Here is a 23274-nt window from a genome sequence, read left to right as displayed (position 1 = left end):
CCAAAAAAACCAAACGGTCCAACACAGATTATTTCATTGTTATTCAGATTCTTAAATTTCGTTCCGATTGATTAAGTTTTGAAGGAGGAAACAGTCGAAAGCCGAACCTCGATTTAAAAAAAAAATCGCAATATCTTTTAACTGAATAATTTTTTTTCCGCTCACTAGCTCGGAAACACGTGTTTTGTCCTTTAATACCAGCGGGTAAAAACGCATTTTATCCACTAGTGGGTAAAGTAAATTGACCTTGAATAAAGTTCAATTAACTGCTTTAAAATTGATAAAAGTAAGTGAATCTAGTAATAAAGATGATTTACCACCTGTGGAACTACTGGAAGCAGTGATAAACGCATTTTTTGCGTTGTATATTCCTCGCTGTAGTGAGGGGAAAAGTTTTGTGTTACACTCGGGTGCAAATGTATTTTACTTCTCGTGTGTTAAAAAACTCGCAAGTTCAGGATTCTATTCTCGAACCTCTCGCTTCGCTCGTGGTTTAACTGTAGAATCCTTTCACTTGCTCGTTTTTCAATACCACACTCGGCGTTAAAATACAATTTTGCCCCCTTGTATAACAAATAACTATTATTGAAACTTACAATCACATGACAATTATATTATAATAAAATAAAAATTCAAATTAAATTAAACTAAATAAATCTAAAATTAAACTAAAGTAAATCTAAAAACGGCCCCTGTGGCATAGTACCGAAGACGCTGGCAGCATTTCCTCGCTGGATTGTCAAGCTAATACGCTGAGCGAGGAAGGTGCCAGCTCTTCGGTCGCCGGTGGCGTCTCTTAGTCTCTTCGATAAGTCCTTGAAGAGACTCAGAGCGCTAGGGCCCCACGGACCAAGGGTCTCGACGCCGAATGGAATAAAAATATATTCGAATATCTTTTAACTGAGTTGTTCTTAATGGACAATTTGTTTTCGTATAATCTAATTAATAACATTACTATATTTAACTAAAATTTCTAATTTGAAAGTTTTTCCTTTTTAGCATTTTCGCTCCTGTATCGTCTTAACATGCTATTAATATCATATCTATCTAAATTAATTGGCAATAGTTTTTTGCAGCAAATTTTATTTAATCTGTCGTTTCTCTTTTCAATAATTAATTAATTACTATGTAGAAAATGATTCTGGAACGACAAAATTGACTAACAGTAAAGGGTAACATAACTAGGGTACCAAGATAACGATATTACCGGAAGTGATAGTGACGTTGGCTGGGTACCCTTGTCGCCTGACAATATCAGCAGGTAAAAGTGGGAAATAGCTGACAGAGCGGACCGGCGAAGTAAATCGCTACCACGAGTTTTAGCCGTTTTTGAATACGTTGTTGAATTGTTACCAATTTCTGGTTTTAGTTAGAGTAACCGTTTAGGGATGCTGTTCACTTTCTGACAATAAATGTTATTTGTCGTGACGTTATCGAGTAACTTTTCCTAAAACGAAAAAACCCAGGCTCTGGGAAGCTGTGGGCTCCTAAGCTTCGTTAGCGTTGCTTGACTTTCTTGATGACCGTCCTGTAGCCTCTCTTGCCAGCCTTGTAGGACATCTCGTACAGCTGTCCCTTGTTGTCGTACCAGCGCACCGTGCCCAGTACGTCGAGCGCCGCCTGGTCCGTGCCGGGGTTCAGGATGGCGCCGTGCTCCGTCCGTGATGAGCCGTCGCTCGTGTCGTAACTGGAAATATAGGACGAAATGTTTTTTAACATGTTGACACTTTTGTGCTGACACACTGAGTTGAGAACTTAGTTTGAAACGTATTCATAATACAATATATACGAGAACGGATGCGCTTAAGAGGCCGTCAATATCAAAAAGTAGAAAATCGTAAAATTGGTAGTTTTCTACGTCCGGTTTTAGTTTCAGTATATACTTATTGATAAGAAAAGCACTTGTTTTAAACAGCGCGTATTCTTATCTACAAAATCAGTAGTTAACATCAAGGAAAAGTTACTCCCTGAATTAATTATGATTTTTTTCCTGACGCTAGTTTAAGAAGACCCGCAAATAGTGCTCACGTCTGAGTGAGCTGAGCTCAATTTTGTATACTTTAGGCTGCTAAAATTGATGTTGTCGCATTACTTATATCCTAAACTAAAAATTCAGTAGTTTACATGTGTGTTATCATGCTACTAAAATACAGTAAATGGAACTTAAACGACATCAATATTTGTCTAAAAAATACTTCGAATCAAATGGCAATTACTTCGAAAACCTTTTAGGCAAACAAAAGGCTTTCTTGATAATTATAAACTTTAAGTATGTGTATGCAAAATAGTGTGTAATACAAATCAGAAAACACTTCCAATTTTAGATACATACTTACTTAAAGTTGTAACTAAAATGCGGTCGGCCCCTGTCGGCATCTTCATAAATTTGAATATGTACGACCGTGTTTTAGTTTTAAAATAATGTTATTTTATAAGCTAGATAACTGGACTACAGAATTATTACCTTTTCATATTTTTCCTTACAAAGAGAACGAATAAAATCAATGTTGAATATAAACTTTCGTAAATTTTCCATACAAACGTCAAAACTGCGAACAGATTCTATTGAGTCAGACGCCCGATCGGGCTCGTTCGGAGCAGACGTGTCGCCAAATTTGCTCCAATGACATTTGTTTTTGACACTGGAAATCATATACGGATACAAAAAGATTGCCAGTGCTATGAATGTATTCAAAAGTAATAAGGTAAATAAATATCGTCACGTCTAAAAGAGTCTCAGTTTAAAATCGTTTTTTTTTTGTGTTGTTTACTTGTTTTTTTTGTATTGTTGAGAAATAAAAAAATATAATTATGTAACTTTAATACAATGATAAGAAATATAGGTATTTTTTGTCTTCTAAACTTTATTAAAATGAAAGAGTTTTAAAATTAATTTTAACTCGTTGGACTTTATTTTCATTATACTGGTCACATTATTTAGTGTGTCAGTGTGTGTACATTCTCTTTCGCGAAGAGACATTCAGTGTGGCGTATGAAAAAACTAAGAGAACTAATCATTATAATTATATTCTATAAATGATTATTTACGTAAATGGCGAAATTATTAATTGTAATAATATATTATCTTATCACAAAATTGTTCTGTATGACTTACCTTCTTATGTTCAATATAATTTTTAAATGGTGTTTGCACACGGGGCACGTAATTTTAGATTCAGACAACTTTAACTAAATTTTGAAAATTATTATTTTAATGAAGAATTCTATATATGGCAACAATTTTACATGTAAACTGACTGTCAACCTCTGTTCATACATAACCTCAACCTTTGTCTCAGTGCATTTATAACGGATGTTATAATGGCTAAACCGATCAGGAACAGTGAATTATTTTAATTCATTCGGAAAAGGGTTTAACCATTTATAATTAGAATAAACGAAGGACTGTTTTTTACACCAGAGTTGTTTTGATTTTATATGGTGTTTGCATAAATTTATTTTGAAAAATAATTGGAGTCAATTCGTGTGAGATGGTAACACTAAATTGACACTGTCCGCAATCTAAACACGCGGCAGCGTGTCAAGCCAAGTTCAAGTAACCGAACTGGCAGACAACATCGTGTGTAATATTACACGAACTATTTGGAGCTTCTATGGGCGTCCTCACAACAAAAACTATTTCACATAAACGTCTTAAATTTGGCTCTTATATTGATATTTGTGACATACATATGTGCCTGGCGTGATTGTTTCACCGGATGGTCTGATCGGAAGATTAGACCATTTCGTTGGATCTCCTTCTTGTTTATGTCTTATTATTTGTAACGTTTATTTTGTGTGTGTGTTAATGAATAAATTAATTATATTCTATTCTATTCTATTATAAAAGTTATAAGAAATAATATTTTATGTCATCAATTGTCATAAAACATTTTGAGGACTGCCATTGAACTTGGCACCCGTTTAGATCTCATTGCTTTTGTCGTTGACGCCAACAACCAAGGCATATATAATATTGAACTTGGCTCATATTTCCCTTTTTTGGTTTTGATGGGATTTTAACGTTACAACTGATCTTCAGTGAAACTATAGACCTGTCTTAAGTTCCTCTCACTTAGGTCACTGACCTCTTCCAGTAAATTGCGGTAGTGTGCGAAAAGTATGTTGGTGAGTGTGACGTGCGTTAGTGTGTGTAAATGGGGTAATTTGACAGATACTGAATTTTTACCCATCGTGACGGGCTCTTAAAAACAGTCATAACGGTCAACGTTACGTTATCATTACTAAAAGTTGTACATTTTAACTTTCATAAATACATAGTTATTTGTTTTACAAGGGGGCAAAGTTGTTGTTTAACCGCACGTGCCAATATTGATACCCGAGCAAGCGAAAGATTCCAATATTGAATCGCGAGCGTAGCGAGTGGTTCAAAAGTGGAATCTTGAGCGTTGCGAGAGTTTCAAGGCACGAAGGTTAAACAAACTTTGCCGCCGAGTGAAACACAAAATTTTTCACCACACCAACACGAACAAAATACTGGCTATAAAACATGAAACTAAATCAAATCTATTAATTTATTAAATATTTATGATTAAAAATCATAATTTATTGGTAAATTATACCAGCTAGTTCAAGATATCAAGTTAAAATTTGTATGAGTTTACTTTGCACTCTTGTGGATAAAATGCAATTTTGCTATCTGTTTTCGAATAGCAAAGTAAGCCTTTATCAGTTGGTGTGGTGAAAAACTATTTATTCGTAAAGTGTCATTCCATTTACGATTCTCACTTCTTTTTAGGATGCGTACCTACATGATTATATAAATTTAAATTGCTGAATTTGCTAGCCTCCTTTAGTTCCACAAAAAACATTATTAAATAGAACAGGCAGGCAATTATGGTCGCGCGATAAATGATAAAACATCTGCACGGGTAGCATGGTCACGCGATAAATGATAAAACATCTGGCCGTCCCTATCGCACTTACTAATAGTGCGATAGGGACGGCCTGATATTTTATTGTCTATTGCGCGACCATGATTGCCTGCCTGGCCTGATATTTTATCGTCTATCGCGCGACCATGCTACCCGTGCAGATCATGCTTTTGTTTCGTTTAATTTTAAAGAAAGATACATTTTTGAAAATGTTAGGGTATTAATAATGTATGCTGATTTTATTATAATTTGGTCTGATAACAACTTAACTGCCGATGTCATTGAATGATTCATCATATTCATAATTATATGTATTCTTATCATACTGCCGAAGTGACCAGCATTTATTCCCAGCCACATTAGCCGATCAGACTTAAAAATGAAAAGTAGGCAGGTGACTTAAGAATGAACGTTTTGATAAGGGTTTTTGTTTCGTTACATTGGTATTTAATTTGATCAATGGGTATGTGATGGACGGGCATTGAACTGAATGGAGGCGGTTGATCATGTTTTTGTCACACTGATCCTTACAACGAATGCTCTGTTCTACTTTTTAGGACACCATTGTGATCTGATGTGACATCAAAGCTGTTTGATTTGTATTTAGATATTTGACAGGTTACAAGATAAATGGACGCGAGTTATTCATATAGTAACTGTAATATTCGTAATTCGTAACCTTATTCGTAACCTTTTTTATTCTATATCTAGCTACTAAAATATACGGTTAAACATATTTTTTTGTCTGTAGCAATTTTCTAAGAATGTTAATATCTGACTGCAAAGTTACAAAAGGTACTTTGTTTAAAAACGCAACCAAATGTAACGAGACATCCTGGCACTCGTTAAGATTGAAGATAGTGGTTTCGTCCGTTTCCCTACCGTTGTTAAAATATAATTGTATTTAGCAAACATTCTAAATTTAAACACCTACCTAAACTTTACATACATTTCAAACATATTGCCGCTCTAAGCGACGGGTTCAGTGTCGGCCTCCTTGGTCTGGGCACCGTGGAGGTTCCAGTGCAATGTAATATCAGAAAAATCGCAAAAAAAACAAAGACAAAGAAAACATTTTTGGCGTTACAAAAATAATAAAATTATGAAGTAGAATTGAGTAATTATGATCGTACGTGTGTGGCTAATAAATAAATAACATCGATATCTATGTGGGATCAATATCAAGTAAATCCAATTTAGATATCATTTGACATCCAAATATAAGTCCGAACTGGCCTCAAGGCATGTTGATGGAACATAATACCTATATAATTTTATTGTTAATCAAATACGTGTAAATGCTCCGAAGATGATTTATTGAGTTACAACTAGAATACAACGTCATGAACATCATGTCATATTTAAAATTATATTTAGAACATTGCATTCCTTATTCAAACATACACTGTAGATGGCGCTGCTGGATATTAAAAAACAACACCCCCACTATATCTAAGCATAGCCATCGGCATCATCAGCATTAAGCGAAACAGGTTTAAAACCAACTAAACATACCTACTACTACTACTTAGGCACAAGTCCTAACTTCTCAAGGAATCTAAAGTGCTTGACAAACCCTAGACCCTTAGTCAGCAAATCGGCTGGCATCTCAGCTGTCGATAAGTATTTTGTTTCTACTAAACCTTTAGCAACTATATCTCTACTAAAGTGATAACGAATGTCAATGTGTTTCGACCTATTGTGAAACACAGGGTTGGCCAATAACTTCAGAGCACCTTGATTATCATTGTATATTCTAATCAATGAAATTTTATTTGTAATTTCATGGTATAATGACCGTAAGTACATAGCTTCTTTGATACATTCAGAAATACTAATGAATTCCGATTCACAACTGCTCAAGGACACGCTAGTCTGTTTCTTACTACACCATGAGATTACACTTCCCGACAAAGTGAAACAATATCCTGAATAGGACCTCCTATCAAGAACATTACTGCCCCAGTCTGCATCAACAAACCCGGTAAGTTTTGAATCAGAATCACTACTATACCTGAGGCAATAGTGTTTTGTTTTCTTAAGATAACGCAAAACACGTTTAGCATGAGCCCAATGTTCTTTACCATGGCATTTATTAAACTGGCTCAGATAACCTACACTGAAAGAAATGTCGGGTCGCGTCAAAACTGCTAAGTACATGAGACTACCAATGAGTTGTTGATAAGGTAATTCAGTATCACAGCACTCACCCTTATCTAAGTTCAACCTTTCCTCCATAGGAGTCTGAACAGTCTTACAGTCTGTCATATTGAACTTATGCAACAATTTGTCGACATAATCTTCTTGATCTAAAGTTATAACATTGTTTTCTTTATCAACACAAACATTCATGCCTAAACACTGTTTCACTTGACCAAGATCTTTTAATTTAAATTGTGAAGACAGTACCTGTTTCAAGCATTTTGTTTCTTCAGCGTTGTTTGAAAAAACAAAGAAATCATCGACATATAGAGCTACTACAGTCAAACCGTTATCGTTTTTCACATATAAACAAGGTTCTAATTTAGACCTTGTATAACCATGCTCGGTTAAACAATCATCTACCCTCCTGTACCACGCTCTTGAGGATTGTTTGAGCCCATATATGGCTCGCTTCAACTTAAGTACCTGCCCTTTACCTACAGGCGAAGGAAAACCTTCTGGTTTCTCCATATAAATATCCTCCTCAAGGTAGCCGTTCAGGAAAGCAGTGGTCACATCTAAATGACAAATATCTAAGTTCAACTGCACAGAGAGAGCAAATAAAAGTCTTAAAGTTGTATGCCTTACCACTGGCGCGAATGTTTCCTCATAGTCCACTCCATACTTCTGAGTATAGCCCTTGGCTACTAACCTGGCTCTGAACCGCACATTGCCCTCACTATCATACTTCTTTTTAAGCAGCCACTTGCACTTTACCACACTAGAGTCTTTTGGAATACTGACAAGCTCCCAGGCCTGGTTTTCTTCAAAACTATTCAACTCTTCTGCCATAGCTTGTCTCCATTGCTCTTTCTCTGGTCCGCGTAAAGCCTCAGATAGTGACAGACCACTGGCATCGTCCCTCGGGCTAGCGTCTGAACAAAGATTTGAAATTCCATACCTTTCAGGAGCTTTTCTTTGTTCTGCTGTTCTCAGGACTGGCCCGGTTCTCTCAGGAGCAGGAACATTATCCGGAACTGAAACACTTTCCGCTGTGGTATCTGGATCCTCATACTCACTAGGATTGATCGAATCATATGATGTATCAGTCAAAGTTCTGGAATTATCTGGACTCTCATCCCCCACTGAACTTTGACATCCTACCTCAGCTTTCTGTATCTGTGGTTGAACTTCAATTTGACAATACGTCACTTTATTTTCAATAATTTTAACATCCCTTGCTGTAAAAAAGGTTCTCTTTTCTGGATCAAATAGTCTATATCCTTTGACCCCTTCTGGGTAACCCATTAGGATAGCTTCTTTAGACTTCTGCCACTTCAACCTTTTCTCTTTGGGAATGTGGACCATGACAGTACTGCCGAAAATCCTTAGATGGCTCAGGTCTGGCTGTGTCCCTGTCCACATTTCAAAAGGAGTTTTGTTGTTCAAACCTGAAGCTATTGTCCGGTTCCTTAAGTAAACTGCACAATTACACGCTTCTGCCCAGAACTCTGTGGGTAGCTCAGCATCAAATAATAAGCATCTAGCTTACACCACACACACCTACCACACTACACACACCACTGCACACACTGACAGGCCTAGCCTAGTGTGGGGGTCAGTATAAAATGTAACTTTGTGTAACTTTGTGTACCTTTCTCACAGACCACACGATTCTGCCGTTCACATAATCCATCTTGTTCAGGAGTATAAGGATTTGTCCTTTGATGCAGTATCCCATTTAGCTTCAGGAACTCGTTGAACTTCTTACTGCAAAATTCAAGACCATTATCACTTCTTATAATCTTAATCTTTTTGTCAAGTTCATTTTCAACTCTAGCTTTAAACTCTTTAAAACAATCAAGAGCTTGACTTTTCTCCTTCAAAAAATAAATAAATGCCATACGACTATAGTCATCCACAAATAGCAAATAATATCTTGATCCTCCAAGAGATTTTACTTCCATTGGACCAGCTATATCCATGTGAATAATATTTAATAAATCCTGACTTCTGTTGCAATTATTAGGAAATGGCAGTCTGCACTGTTTGCCTTCACAACATACCTTGCAATTACTGATGTCTATCTTGCCGCCAATACTGTAGCCTTGCACTGCATCCTTCAGTTTCGCCATGTAGGAGCCATTAACATGTGCGAGACGTCGGTGCCAAGTCTCGGCAGACACTGCCATAGCAACGTTGGTCGTATCTTCTGGCATATTCAATTTGTAAACGCCATTTGTCAGAGCGGCCGTAGCAACATGCTGTCCACTTCTATTGTAAATCTTACAATCCTTTTTAGTGAAGTCCACTCTGTTCCCTTTCTTTATCAGTTGGCTGACCGATAAAAGGTTTGTAGTTAAACTCGGTACACATAGAACATCTTCAACTGTTATGTCGAATTCACTATCTGGAGTCACAGTCGCAATCTGTACGTTTCCGGTACACAACACAGGCAAACATGCCTTATTTGCAACTATAATTTCACTAGTTGCCGGCTCGTACGATGCATTCATAACCCAACATTCGTTTGGTGTTAAATGGGTACTAGCGCCACTATCAATATAGTACTCGTCTTTCTTAAAATCGGCACTTAAAAAAACACAGCACTGAATGCATGAGACTGTTTCCGTATACCAGTTTTATTTTTAACTGAATTCTTTTCGTAATTCGGGCATTGATTTCTATAATGACCCGATTCTTTGCATCTGAAACAATTGACTTTGACATTTCTGACTTTTGTTGTCATTTCGCCGCCATCCTGTTTACCACAGACAAATTTCGTTTTGTTTTTCTTGTTATGTTGGTAACTTGACGTACTCGCGAATGCATTCTCAGTCTCGTTCCCATTCCCTGTCAAATTTGAATTTTTCTCTTCCATGTCTAAAAGCTTTGTTTTGATGGCGTCTGTCGTGATGGAAATGCCGGAATGCTCTATTGCCATAATCATCGGGGAATATTTCTCAGGCAAACCTGCTAATAATAGCGAGCCGATCCACTCATCACTAATGGCAAAACCTGTGCCACTTAATTTCTGACCATTTTCTACCATTTTTGTTACGTATTCTGTCATCGAATTTGAATTTTCGAGCCTTATGGAAATTAAATTTCGTAACAACGTAATTCTTCTGGCGAAACCAGAGTCGTCAAATAAGCTTTTGAGTTTTGTCCACAATTCAAACGTAGTTTTGACACCTTTTACATGGACATACAAGGAAGGGTCGATAGTCAAAATCAATTTCGCACGGGCTTTTTCGTCATCTGCAACTTCTGTACCCGTAGCTTCTGGCTTACGCGTAACAAACTTCTGCGTGCCTTCTAGGATAAGAAAATTCTCTGCTGCGAAAACCCACTCACAATAATTTTCTCGGCCACGTAACTTGGGCACATTCGCCACATAGTTTGGTGACGACATCTCCGGAGATTAGTCACAGATCACTTCACAATATAAATAAATAACACAATACACTGTAAACTGCAATCTAATACTTGACTAAACCCCCGTATTGATCAATAAAATATACCCATAACCTATTGTTAATCAAATACGTGTAAATGCTCCGAAGATGATTTATTGAGTTACAACTAGAATACAACGTCATGAACATCATGTCATATTTAAAATTATATTTAGAACATTGCATTCCTTATTCAAACATACACTGTAGATGGCGCTGCTGGATATTAAAAAACAACAAATTTCCTAGTCACGGCTAATTACATCCATGCTTAATTTGCAAACAAATACAACTAATGCACATACAAATATTGAACAGCATTCGATCGATATGCACTTATTTGTCCGGAATAGGTACAATGGGTTTATGTGTTTTGAGCACGTTTGGCGACAAGCCAGTGCTAAAGTAAGGCAACTCCGAAAGCGGGTGATTCATTGATTTAATGCTTTGCGGATAATTTTTGTTCGAAGAGTGAAAGGACATGTGACAGTGTTACAAAGTTGTTCTTTTTGTACAAAAAAAATAGTTTTTTCTACTCCCGAACTGTTATTCGTCATTTACAGGGTCGTGCATAGATCTTTAAAACCCTTCATAACAGTCTATTCCCCAAAGCCAGCGTCCGCCGGCTTTCCGCGCATGCGCGCAGTATCGAAAAAACTGAAAACGCATTGTTTGGCTCTGTAACCATGGCAACGCATTGTTATAACGATACTGCGCACTTTGGGTAGCTGAGTTGACAGTGCAAACCTTTGCGTCAAAATACAGGAAACAGTGTGAATTTCACGAAATTTTTTCAAGAAAACTATTAAAAACTAAGTGTATGATCGTAGAAAAAGTATTGTATGCAACGGTGTTTAACTGAATCAAAAAATACTCGTGGCGTCTTAATAACAATTTTCGGCTTCGCCTCAAATTGTTACCCACGCCACTCGTTTTTTTTGACCTCCTTTAAACGCCTGTTGCATAAAATACTATTTTTGATAGTCTTTATCCTATTACAGTCACTACATAATAAATTAACGGTTCGATACGATTATATTTTTACCTAGTCCTTTTAATTCCATGTAAGCACTTTATAAAACTCAGGCTTTTAAATAGGTATTTTAACCAAGAGCTATTATAAGATCATAACATTTATAGAGCTAATATAACATTTACAACCATGATTTACTGCGCATTTCAAAATCATACAAGCATCGTCTGGTCATAAATTCATATTTTCTATGGTCCGTGGCAATATAATAACTTGCAGAACACAATAAAGGAATAAGTCCAAAAAGTTCAAAGGTCAAAAGGAGACGTTCTCCTTTGTACTGTTCTTAATTGTACCTACATTATGTGTTTTTAGTAGACGAGTATAATACTACTACTGTTAAAAGCCAATCGCAAACACAGGAAATTTTCTTCCTATTTTCTAAGGAAATTATGGTGTGAATGGACATCGTTACAAATTCATAGTGCTGCACCACAGATATAGGAATGCTCCATTCATACCTGTCTTATACCGTGCTTCTGGCAGGTAGAGTAAATGCTCTATTATAAACGAGAAAAACATTCAAGTTTGGATACAGCTACGTGTTCGCGGTAATCGGGTTATTATGTGCCTGAGCACGTGAGGCTAATAAGGATAAACAAACAGAGACGATTCATTGAATATGGAGGTAGAAAACTCGTTAAAAACGCGGATCAAGGTGGAACGACAGTACCTGTCAACACAAATATTTATACATTCAGAGATGATTCTTGTATGTAGGCCTAAAATTGACTTTTATTTTCGATATGAGACGCTTGTTTTATATTGGGTACTTCATTTCTGGATTAAACGAGATTTCAAGTCCAAACGACCAACGTTAATTGAAGAGCGGTTTAAAAAAAAGTCTTTCATGTAAAATTTATTTCGAGTGTGTATCGTTATTAATGTACATACATACATACAACATACATACAATCACGCCTGTATCCCATAAAGGGGTAGGCAGAGCACATGAAACTACTAAAGCTTCAGTGCCACTCTTGGCAAATAAGGGGTTGAAAGAAAACGAAACTGTGGCATTGCAGTGACAGGTTGCCAGCCTCTCGCCTACGCCACAATTTAACCCATATCCCATAGTCGCCTTCTACGACACCCACGGGAAGAAAGGGGGTGGTGAAATTCTTAACCCGTCACCACACAGGCAATGGCAGGTAATGGTAGGTAGGCAGGTTATTAATGTGTGTAGAAACATGTGGTTTTTCACAAAATAAAGGAAAATTTAACATGAAAATCTTAAGTAAACTAGCGCTTTTGTAGACGCGCTAGACTAATTCATGAAATGGTACATATACCAAATAAATTCATCGTAAAAAGCCAAATCATAGCCTCCCCAACATCTCCATCTTTTTGGATGCAATACCTGTTGATAAAAACAAGTTGCATTTTGAAGTTAGGTGCATTACATCACCATACTATCTCGTCAACCATACATCATAACGGACGTGACTGACATCTAGACAGTAAATTGATTTTAGAATTATCACATTTATTATGTTTATTAACTTGTAAATCGATTGCTCGTGAGTTAAGATTATCCTATACATTATGATTGAATGCATTGGTTAGGTATTTCATCTTCTGTTCATTTACTTTTATGAATTTACTGGAAATTCTTTTTATATATTGATAAATGAATGTCAATTGAATAAGTCAAGATGTGTTAAGCAGATAATAATATGCAGTAATTTTCCTAGGAACTTTACGTACTATACAGAGTGTATTTTTGATATTACCTCAAACTTTAACCAGACCAAGGTTTTAGTGCTAAGAACCCATATAACAAGTAATTATAAGTTTAGTCCAAACTGACAGAGCGTATTTTTTTATATATTGAGCAGCAATGTATTGCGTACACCTAAGTATTTGACATCTCGGAGACGCGGAACTAATTGACAGTTATTCATATGTCAAGTTAGCTAACAAAAATAACACGCATGGCGTGCTGAATTATTTTGTATGAAAAAAATAAAATTTAATTAAATCATATATTTAAAAATATGTTCCGTGGCTTATACTAATAAACCTTCAAATATGAAAATACACAGCCTGTATAGCAGATAAGTGTTTTAACACATAATATTATTTTGATGTGGGAAAATGTAATCTGTTAGAAACAATACAAATTTTCTAATATTGATTAAAACAACAAAACTAAGATTAGCTCGATACTAGAGGTTTACAAAAAATGGGATCTCCTTTTACCTAAGTTAAAAGATATATGAATATATCGTACTTACTAGAAATTGTAGGAGTTGGGCATATCGGCCGTTTGCATCTCGTAGTGTATAACCTGCGGTTTCGCCTGCCCGGCCACTGCAGGGCTCGCCCAACATTGCGTCAGAACTGCTCCGAGGACCTTCGAAATAAAATAATAAACAATGTGTATTTACCTGGTATACGAAATCCTGCTTATACTTGTTTAGGATCAAACCAATTAATTATCGTTTTATTTACAACAATATAATTGTTTACATAATAATTCTGCATCAAAAGTTCGTTAAGTTAGTATTGTCAGTAAATGTTCGATATAAGTCAGTTTTAATTATATTTATATGTAATTGTACAGCGATTTAGCGATTCTACTTTGCTGTCTGCATTATGCCGTGAGAGTCACCAATGAACAAACAGAGCCAGTAATAGTTATTTGTTATACAAGGGGCAAAGTTGTATTTTAACGCCGAGTGTGGAATTGAAAAACGAGCAAGTGAAAGGATTCTATAGTTGAACCACGAGCGAAGCGAGTCGAGAATAAATAAACATATTTGGTAACACAAAACTTTTCCCCTCACTATAGCGAGGAAACTACAACGAAACTTTATTACTAGAACGAACCCGCTGGTATTAAAGGACAAAACACGTGTTTAAATAAACAGTTCGAAACGAACGAAACACTTACATAGTTCGAACAGTACATACATATATCATAGATATACTTATACATATATTGACAGATACTCAGGTAATATATCCTATATAATATGTTTAATTTATACATAATTATAAAAAGTATATATTATATTATATAAAGTCTGAGAACACCAATGATCAGTCAGTGTTAGGTTAAGGTAGTAAAGTCGTTTTCCTTTCATCACTGGGGTACTGGATTGTTTCAGTAATCTATTCCATTATGTCTCATCTCGGTGTTAATTCTAGAGTTCAGGATTTATTAAAGTAACGTTCTTGACTTGTTGGAGAACTTTATTTAACACATGTTAGTTGCTCTTCAACGTTTTAATTTGCCTAATGATTTACAAGTACTTGACCTCATATTACTCGCTACTTCGACACCAAAATATTGAAGAGTTTCAAAAACAAGTGGGACCTATGACATTACCTTGTATGCCCGAAGCTAGAACTAAGGACAGACAAGGCCACATTTATACTAAAAATTCGCAATCGTTAAATATTCACATACTAATCCCAGTCATTGCGACATCACGTCTCGTCTGATGACAGATACAATACAATAAACAAACTTTTCGGCACTAGAGATAAACAAAGCGTACCTACCAGAAATAAAAACATGATGTGTGAATGAATTGCAAAAGGATGACTTCCTGGACAGGTTGATGTTCGAATGTGCGACGATTTTGCAAGATCTCCTTATATAGGAGGACGCGGCCCGCGGGTGCTTGTGGCTCGGGCTGGGCTGAAACTGAGTCAATTACCTGGTGATCGACATATGAATGGGCTGATAGTACCGGCACGTTACGTCACTACGTTTGTGTAGGGATTCCGATTGATACCTGTGCGATTAAGTGCATTTGTCATGTGTATACAAGTTGAAGTTCTTACGTCCATATGACTTTGGGTATACAGCGTGTGTATTCCATACGGCCGAATATCTTAATAACGATTAGTATCGGATCTAAGAAGCAACTACATGTTTTTTTTTTAATAGATGACATATTTTTTTTTTCATACATAATAATTCAGCACGCAATGTATTATGTCCACGTCAATTAGCGTACCTACCTGAACGTAATTACGACATGACGTTTATGTCATGTTAAATTAAGTTGGAAGGCGTACATTGCTGCTGGCCAGATTTAAAAAAATCATTACTCTTAATTAATAACACTTTTTAACAAAATCATTATCCTATTTGATTCGTATGATCAGATACTATAACTGGATACATTATTCGCCCGTATGGAATCCACACGCTGTATTATTTTTAAACAAATACCTATTATCAGTTTAGTGTTTTACTTCGGCAAAATGTAAAAAATATAATCTCGTGGCGTAGCAATGTCACGGTGACTGTGACGGCATATTTTTACCTACTAGCTACTAGGTACATTATAAACTGAAGCAGTGCGATCTAGTAGAGGAGTGGAATGAGAATTTGTATGGGGGTGGTCATAATAATTCCCACAGAACCGAAGTTTGTTTTTTTTAGTTCTTTGTGTGTGCCTTTTTGACATACTAAAAATATAGTAAAATATATTTATGCAAAATGCGTTTTTTCGACCGCCAAAAGTTGTATGAAAAATTACTATGGAAAAAAAATCCTAAAATTTAAAAATCGTCTCTGGTATCAACTTATGGGGAATTAGGCGGCAATTTTTTTTATAGCGTTGATGTTTAGCAAAAATATAAATATTTTTCACTATTTTGGTAAAATAAAAAATGACAAAAATCATAAATTTGATGAAAGGAAGTAATTAAAACATAAATTTCAGCAATGTAATTTTTTTCATATGTCCCACACCATGGTAAATACGGGTACGATCCGCCTGGTGATTAGCAGTTACGGTAGCCTATGACGCCTGCCAATCTAGAGCCTCCACATGCGCGTTGCTGGCCCTTTAGAGTACCTTTCCACTAGAGATGCGCAACGTGATAGTGTTTGATATCCACCAATCATGTTCACTGTTCACAAAGCGTAGCGCTAGGGTTCGACTAAGCTGATTGTGGATATCAGAAGCATCCATAACACATCTCTGGTGGAAAGGCACCCTTAACAGTCCTCAGCTAGCTCGCAGGATAACGCGCGTCCGCGGGAGAAAAATCCTCCTAAGCCTACATCGAAAACAGATGCCTTAATCTCGCTGTCCAAGGCTCTAAGTCACGCGGCCCCGGTAGCCCAAAGAAGCGCTGGCTGGACGTCGTGGGAGCGGACATACAAGAGAACAATCTCACGTCTAAGTATGCTGAAGACCGGGCAAAGTGGAGAAGACTGAGTAGGAAAGCGGACCCTGGCGCTAGGCCGGGAAAACGCTAGGTTGAAGAAGAAGAAGCCGCACTGTGCGACCATATACGGGTCCAGGGTGTGTGGATGCGCAGATTTATGACTAGAAAAACCGATGATTATTAGGTTTTGGTTTTCTCTCGTGTTCGATATAATGCTTTATCGACAGTTTTTTTATGGGATGCGACAATTTATATACTTATATTGAACCCCACCAAAATACAAGTTCATGGTAAATACGGTTACCCAATAGGAGGATTTTTCTCCCGCGGACGCGCGTTATCCTGCGAGCTAGCTGAGGACTGTTAAGGGTGCCTTTCCACCAGAGATGTGTTATGGATACTTCTGATATCCACAATCAGCTTAGTCGAACCCGTTCCTACTAGCGCTACGCTTTGTGAACAGTGAACATGATTGGTGGATATCAAACACTATCACGTTGCGCATCTCTAGTGGAAAGGTACCCTAAAGGGCCAGCAACGCGCATGTGGAGGCTCTAGATTGGCAGGCGTCATAGGCTACCGTAACTGCTAATCACCAGGCGGATCGTACCCGTATTTACCATGGTGTGGGACATATGAAAAAAATTACATTGCTGAAATTTATGTTTTAATTACTTCCTTTCATCAAATTTATGATTTTTATCTTTTTTTATTTTACCAAAATAGTGAAAAATATTTATATTTTTGCTAAACATCAACGCTATAAAAAAATTTGCCGCCTAATTCCCCATAAGTTGATACCAGAGACGATTTTTAAATTTTAGGATTTTTTTTCCATAGTAATTTTTCATACAACTTTTGGCGGTCGAAAAAACGCATTTTGCATAAATATATTTTACTATATTTTTAGTATGTCAAAAAGACACACACAAAGAACTAAAAAAACCAAACTTCGGTTCTGTGGTAATTATTATGACTCCCAAGGCTATATCTCCTCTACTAATCTTTAAGCTTTCACCGCTAATAAAGTCAATTTGACGGGCACAGGTTCAAACCCCCGGCTCGTATCAATAAGTTTCCGGAATTTATGTAGGAAATATCATAGAATTTCGGTGAAAGAAAATATCGTGAGTAAATCGGACTTATGTCAATATAGGAGCTAACGTCCACCATCTGACCTTCCAATCCATAGGGTAATTATGGATTGGAAGACCAGATGGTGCGGACGTTTAGTAAAAAATAGAAAAGTTTCCAAGCGGACCCGAAGGCTCCCATTACTCGTGGCAAAAAGCCGGGACAACAATGCAAGGAAGATGATGATCATAAACTGACTGGCGACCCGCGTCGCATTCGTGCGCGTATTAACAAATTACAGTACATACTCCAAAACTTTCCTCAGGAATTCTAATATTGATAGGTGAAAGAAATCCCATTTAAAATCTGTTCAATAGTTTTTGGTTTTATTGGGAAAACAAACATAGACAGGCACATGCGATGTAGGACTTTATTTATAAGATTGGCAAGGCGTTTCCTTTGCTGCAATGCGTCAGCGATTGGCATCTGAAGTAACCATCTAGCATATTGTAGGTATTCTTTAATCTACATACCATGAAGAGCTGTTTTCAAGGCAGCTTCCGAAAACCTCTATACCAACTTGACACCTGACGCGATCGGTTAGCTGCGTAAGTGAAACTTTGAATTCGACTTATAATGGTAAGCGGCCAGATGGCATGACCCTCATTCCCTGGAAGCTAGGACGGCCCTTAGTCTGGGACGCCACATATGTGGATTTTTTTGGCACCGTCCCGCCTCCCAGGGAGTTCTACCAAAGCTGGCACGCCGCCGAAGCGGCCGAACGCCTCAAACGGCGCAAATATGCAACCATAGACTCTGGTTGCATGTTTGAGCCGTTTGGGGTGGCGACCCTCGGACCCTGGGGACCCGGAGTACACTCGGTGTTCAAGGAGTTGTCGAAACGTCTTGTTGATGCTACGGGTGACCAGAGGACTGGCTGCTTTCTTGCCCAGCGGATAATTAAGCATCGCGATCCAGCACGGCAATGCTACCAGCCTTCAGGTGCCGTAGCCGAATGGCATTTCTGCGACGCGAAACGAAAACGAAACGCCGCGAAAGGTAGTCTGGCTCTGTCGCGCGTATTGGCGCGACAGAGCCAGACTAGCAAGAGCGATAGAGATAGATATCTACGAGTCTTTCGTTTCGTGGGCTTTTGTGCCATTCGGCTACGTACCCTGGGCACCCTACCATTCCGCGCCGAGCTTGCTCCTGTCTTTTATTTGTGAATATTTTTATGTAGGTACATATATTTATTCTGTGTTAGTATAAATTTAGTAGTTTAAGTTATTTTTATGTTTTTATGCAGATTTAGTGATTTTATGAATAAATATTTATAATTATTTGTGAGTGTGTTTAGTAAAACGCCCCACTTTGTTGGTTACCATTAAAGCGAGATTTACTATTGTATCTTTATGCGAATAAACTGACAAAGCGGCTTTATAGAAATCGACACAGTGGGACGTTTTCCCATGCACACTCACATTTGTAAATCTGCTAGGTACTACTTTTAACTGTATTATTGTCAACAAAGTGTACGCTTTACGCTTAAATGAACAGACCATTAAAATCATGAAACACGACGTTTTATACCTATCCTATAAGAACTATAATACTGTTTTCTCAAATTTGCTACTCGTGTTAAATCTAGCCCAAGTATGAGGGATTGGGCAACAACAAGCCTAAATATCGTAATTTGTAAGCGCCTAGCGTACGTTTTATAGCTGTACCGACAGGACAACACACGACGTAACAGCCGGAACTTGGTGTTACGATCCGCAGCTCGGAATAACAATTGGCCGGGATTGAGAAAGATTATTTTTGGGATTAAGGTAATTCTAACGAGAATGAAAATATTATTTTGCTAATTAAGTAATATTGACACTTACATACAATTGGATTGTTCATCAATATTTTCGAATTCCTATCAGATGGATCGGATGTAAGGATCCTGTCAATTTTGGCCTAGAATCCTAAATTCTTAGGAATTAAATATACGCCGTTATGTAAAATGTCCACATGTCCAATTCAGGAATTTTCCTTTAACTTTCTACTTGGAAAGTCCAGGGAAAGTAGGAGTATCTATATTAACCACCCAGTTTTTGTGTAAACTTGGCACTTGAAACGTGCTAAAGAATTTGGCACCACACCAACGTATATAAATTCCAAATAAGTAAAAGGTACCTACTACTTTAGTTACTCTGTACAAAAACAGATGCCTATTAATACAATTATCTTTCTCTGTTGTAGTGATCCACTTCGGCAACCTAATCGCTAATCGCTGGAGAGTGTATTTTACTGTATTGTTGTAAAAAAAACATGCAATTTATGCTGTTATTAGAGCGTTTTCACATCACCCGATCCGATATCGGATGTAGAAAAAATGTCAAAGATGATGCCTTTAGTATACTTATTAACCGTCGCCTCATATCTCAAGAAGGACGGTTATCAAGTCGTCTGTATGTTTTTATTTTTTTTTATTTTTTTATTTTTTATGTTTGTTCCTCGATATCTCCGTCGTTACTTGACCGATTTTGAAAATTTTTTTTTTGATTGAATTTATATGCATACAGATTGGTCCCATTTTTCTCAGAATCCAGTTCTGATGATGGGATCCTGGAGAAATCGAGGGAACTCCTCGAATCTGAAAGGCATACATATGGTGATTTTTGTGTTTTTAAAGGAACAGCATGCATTTAGGTACGGAACAGTGACATTTGGTGCAGTGGAACTGCTGATGATGGCCAGAACGGAACTCTTCAAATCTGAACGGCACGCTTACAGTGACTTTGGTATTTTTATACGAACAGCATGCACTTTCGTCCAGAACAGTGACATTTGGTGCAGTGGAATTTCTGATGATGGTCAGAACCGAACTCCTCAAATCTGAACGGCACGCTTATAGTGACTTTGGTATTTTTATAAGAACAGCATGCACTTTCGTCCAGAACAGTGACATTTGGTGCAGTGGAACTGCTGATGATGGCCAGAACCAAACTCCTCAAACCTGAACGGCACACTCATAGTGACTTTGGTATTTTTGTAAGAAAAGCATGCATTTAAGTGCAGAACAGTGACATTTATTTAGTTATGTTTGTTAAGCATATTGAGTTTTCAAGTCAAAGTTTGTCAAGCTTCGATTTCTTATAATATAATCGGATTCATGAGGAATTGAGGAAACTCCTCAAACCTTAACGTTATACGTATATTCATTTGTGTTGCCATCTAATAATGAAAGCATTAAAAGCAGTTTTAAAAAATACTTACACATTTCTACATAATCCAACATTCGCAAGTAGCTTTTACCAGAACCCAAAAGGCGACGGTTTTTTTTTCTTAAAAATTATTATAGGATATCGCGGTTCTACATCCGGTATCGGATCGGATAATGTGAACCGAAAACGCACTTAGGAACTTCACGCTCACTTTCACTTATCTAAGTCAAAGTAAACTTTAATTCAACAAACACAATTGACAGATTTACTCACCATAACTAAAGTGTATGAGGTAATCAGTTTTCCCGCCTGTAAAACCCATCAATTGTTTCTTAGAGTTTTTTTATCTCTGTATGATTAAATCATGATTTTTCATTAATTTGCATGGTTTCATTAGGTACAGTTAAGTCGCAACTTCTATGGACGGGTTTTATGACAATATTGTCACTTTGGAAGTAAATAATTAAATAAAGGGATCTCTTGTGAATTAATAGATATACATTACGAGTATTCGTAAGAGCCGTAAGTATCTATCCCTAAATTTATAAATAAAACATGTTAACGTTAGTCGACCAATTACTGATCGTCAATTTCTTTTTAGGATTTTTATTCGGCTCGATAATGTGGCTGCAGATGAAATTGTTGTTATTAATATTCATTTTGAATTTATTTGTGGGTTTTGGTTACTTAAGATTTCCAAGAGAAAACCGAATGGATATTAAAGAATATGTGAGCAATCTCGGAACTTCAGAGTTACTTCCTCTTCATAGAAAACCATATTTGGAACATAGCTCAAGAAAAAGTAGCTCGGGAAGGAGACGTCGGAAAAGAAAATGTAAAAATAAGTCAAAAAAAGTGTGTCTGCAATATTCAGAACACGATAAAAATGGTCACACCAAGTATTCATCGGTATTGTGTAATCTCCGAGATGTAGCAAAGCTGTTCAAAGAAAGATTTGATAATGTAGAAGTTGAATTTGACTGACCTCATTATTCAAGTTTTTTTTTCGAACCTAATCCCTTTATAGATATAGTGCGAAAACAGGGTCACTTTCCTTCATATTTCTCCGGAAACGTTCGTATTTGTCATGTTAGTTCAATCAATGTCAGTACATCTTGTACTGAGATTGACTGAAATAGCATGACACGTTCGTACGTTTCCGTAACAATACGAAGGCAAATCTTTCCGCAATACATTTGTAGTATCTTTAATTAATACATCTGCCTAAGCTATTTCATTTCATTTATACATATATTTAAATCAAGCAACATGGCTCATACAATAGTAACAAAATACGCAATAAAATAAATATCCAATTTAAAAATTAAAACATGATTATTGCGATAAGTATTCATTGTAAGTAACGCCTACATGTAACAATCAGTTACAAACTCTTGAGTTACCTTTGAATGTAGGTACTTCGCAGGCGTTTAAGTATTTTGTATATGGACGACTATTTTTTCGACACTTTTTCTTCTCCCTGGTCAGTATTTTCTAAAATTTAACTTCAAGTATGTTTACTATAATTTCAAGAAGGTACTATTCGTAAATTTAGAACGCCTAAAAAACCTGAAACTTTTCGATCAGTGCAGAACTTCAGCTTAGACAAACTATAAATTGCACAGAATCTCATTAGAAACGTGTTAATTCCATAGTAATTTGAGGTGTTTTGTGATGCTTCGACACTTTGTCACTGCGAAGACTGTGACGCGTTCAGGGTTAATGGCCAATGGGACTACGATTTATGAAATTTAATTTTATGAAGCTAAGTAGGTACCTACCTAAATCGTTTGGCGATGAGATGAACAGCAACTAGTTTAAATACCATGTGAATTTAAAAATACGGGCTTCAACGCCTTATTTTCTTCTTTTATCCTTATATTCAGAAACTTGCTACATTATAAAATGTGGATCATAAAAGTCTAAGGAAAATACTTACTTATCCAAAAAGTTCACCTGTGTGAACAGAAAGAAACGATAGGTACCGGTTTTCCCCAACCAATGTGTCCTCAATCGTTTTTGTCCCATTTTTATAATATTCTGCAAATAAATAAATAAATAAATATAATGACATTCTTACACAGATTGGCTGAGTCCCACGGCGAGCTCAAGAAGGCTTGTGTTGCGGGTACTCAGACAACGATATATATAATATACAAATACTTATATATGTACATAGAAAACATCCATGACTCAGGAACAAACATATGTTGATATGCATATAATGCATATTTGATATTACGCTATTATGTGTATACAAATTAAGGTGACTAATTTCCGTCATATGGGACTATTGCATCTAAAAAACCGGCCAAGTGCGAGTC

General features: G+C 36.7%; 1 protein-coding gene and 2 long non-coding RNA genes across 3 annotated transcripts; 1 reads left to right on the top strand and 2 right to left on the bottom strand.

Moving 5' to 3' along the window:
* Positions 1-802: 802 nt before the first annotated feature.
* Positions 803-15194, bottom strand: LOC125226494 (endocuticle structural protein SgAbd-6-like). Its single transcript, XM_048130480.1, has 3 exons — positions 15039-15194; positions 13766-13884; positions 803-1687 (listed from the first exon to the last, which is right to left on the bottom strand). The coding sequence occupies exons 1-3, from the start codon at positions 15051-15053 to the stop codon at positions 1498-1500; spliced, it is 324 nt and encodes a 107-aa protein (XP_047986437.1). The 5' UTR covers positions 15054-15194; the 3' UTR covers positions 803-1497.
* Positions 8371-9161, bottom strand: LOC125226497. Its single transcript, XR_007177083.1, has 3 exons — positions 9104-9161; positions 8692-8807; positions 8371-8584 (listed from the first exon to the last, which is right to left on the bottom strand). It is a non-coding gene; the product is annotated as an uncharacterized LOC125226497 (long non-coding RNA).
* Positions 15195-21348: 6154 nt separating the features above from the next.
* Positions 21349-21942, top strand: LOC125226496. The gene is made up of 2 exons (XR_007177082.1): positions 21349-21472; positions 21552-21942. It is a non-coding gene; the product is annotated as an uncharacterized LOC125226496 (long non-coding RNA).
* The last annotated feature ends 1332 nt before the right edge of the window (positions 21943-23274 follow it).

This window comes from Leguminivora glycinivorella, chromosome 5, assembly GCF_023078275.1.
Source record: "Leguminivora glycinivorella isolate SPB_JAAS2020 chromosome 5, LegGlyc_1.1, whole genome shotgun sequence".
Lineage (NCBI taxonomy): Eukaryota > Metazoa > Arthropoda > Insecta > Lepidoptera > Tortricidae > Leguminivora > Leguminivora glycinivorella.
The sequence above is the reverse complement of the archived record's forward strand: the minus strand, read 5'-3'. Positions and strand labels throughout refer to the sequence as shown.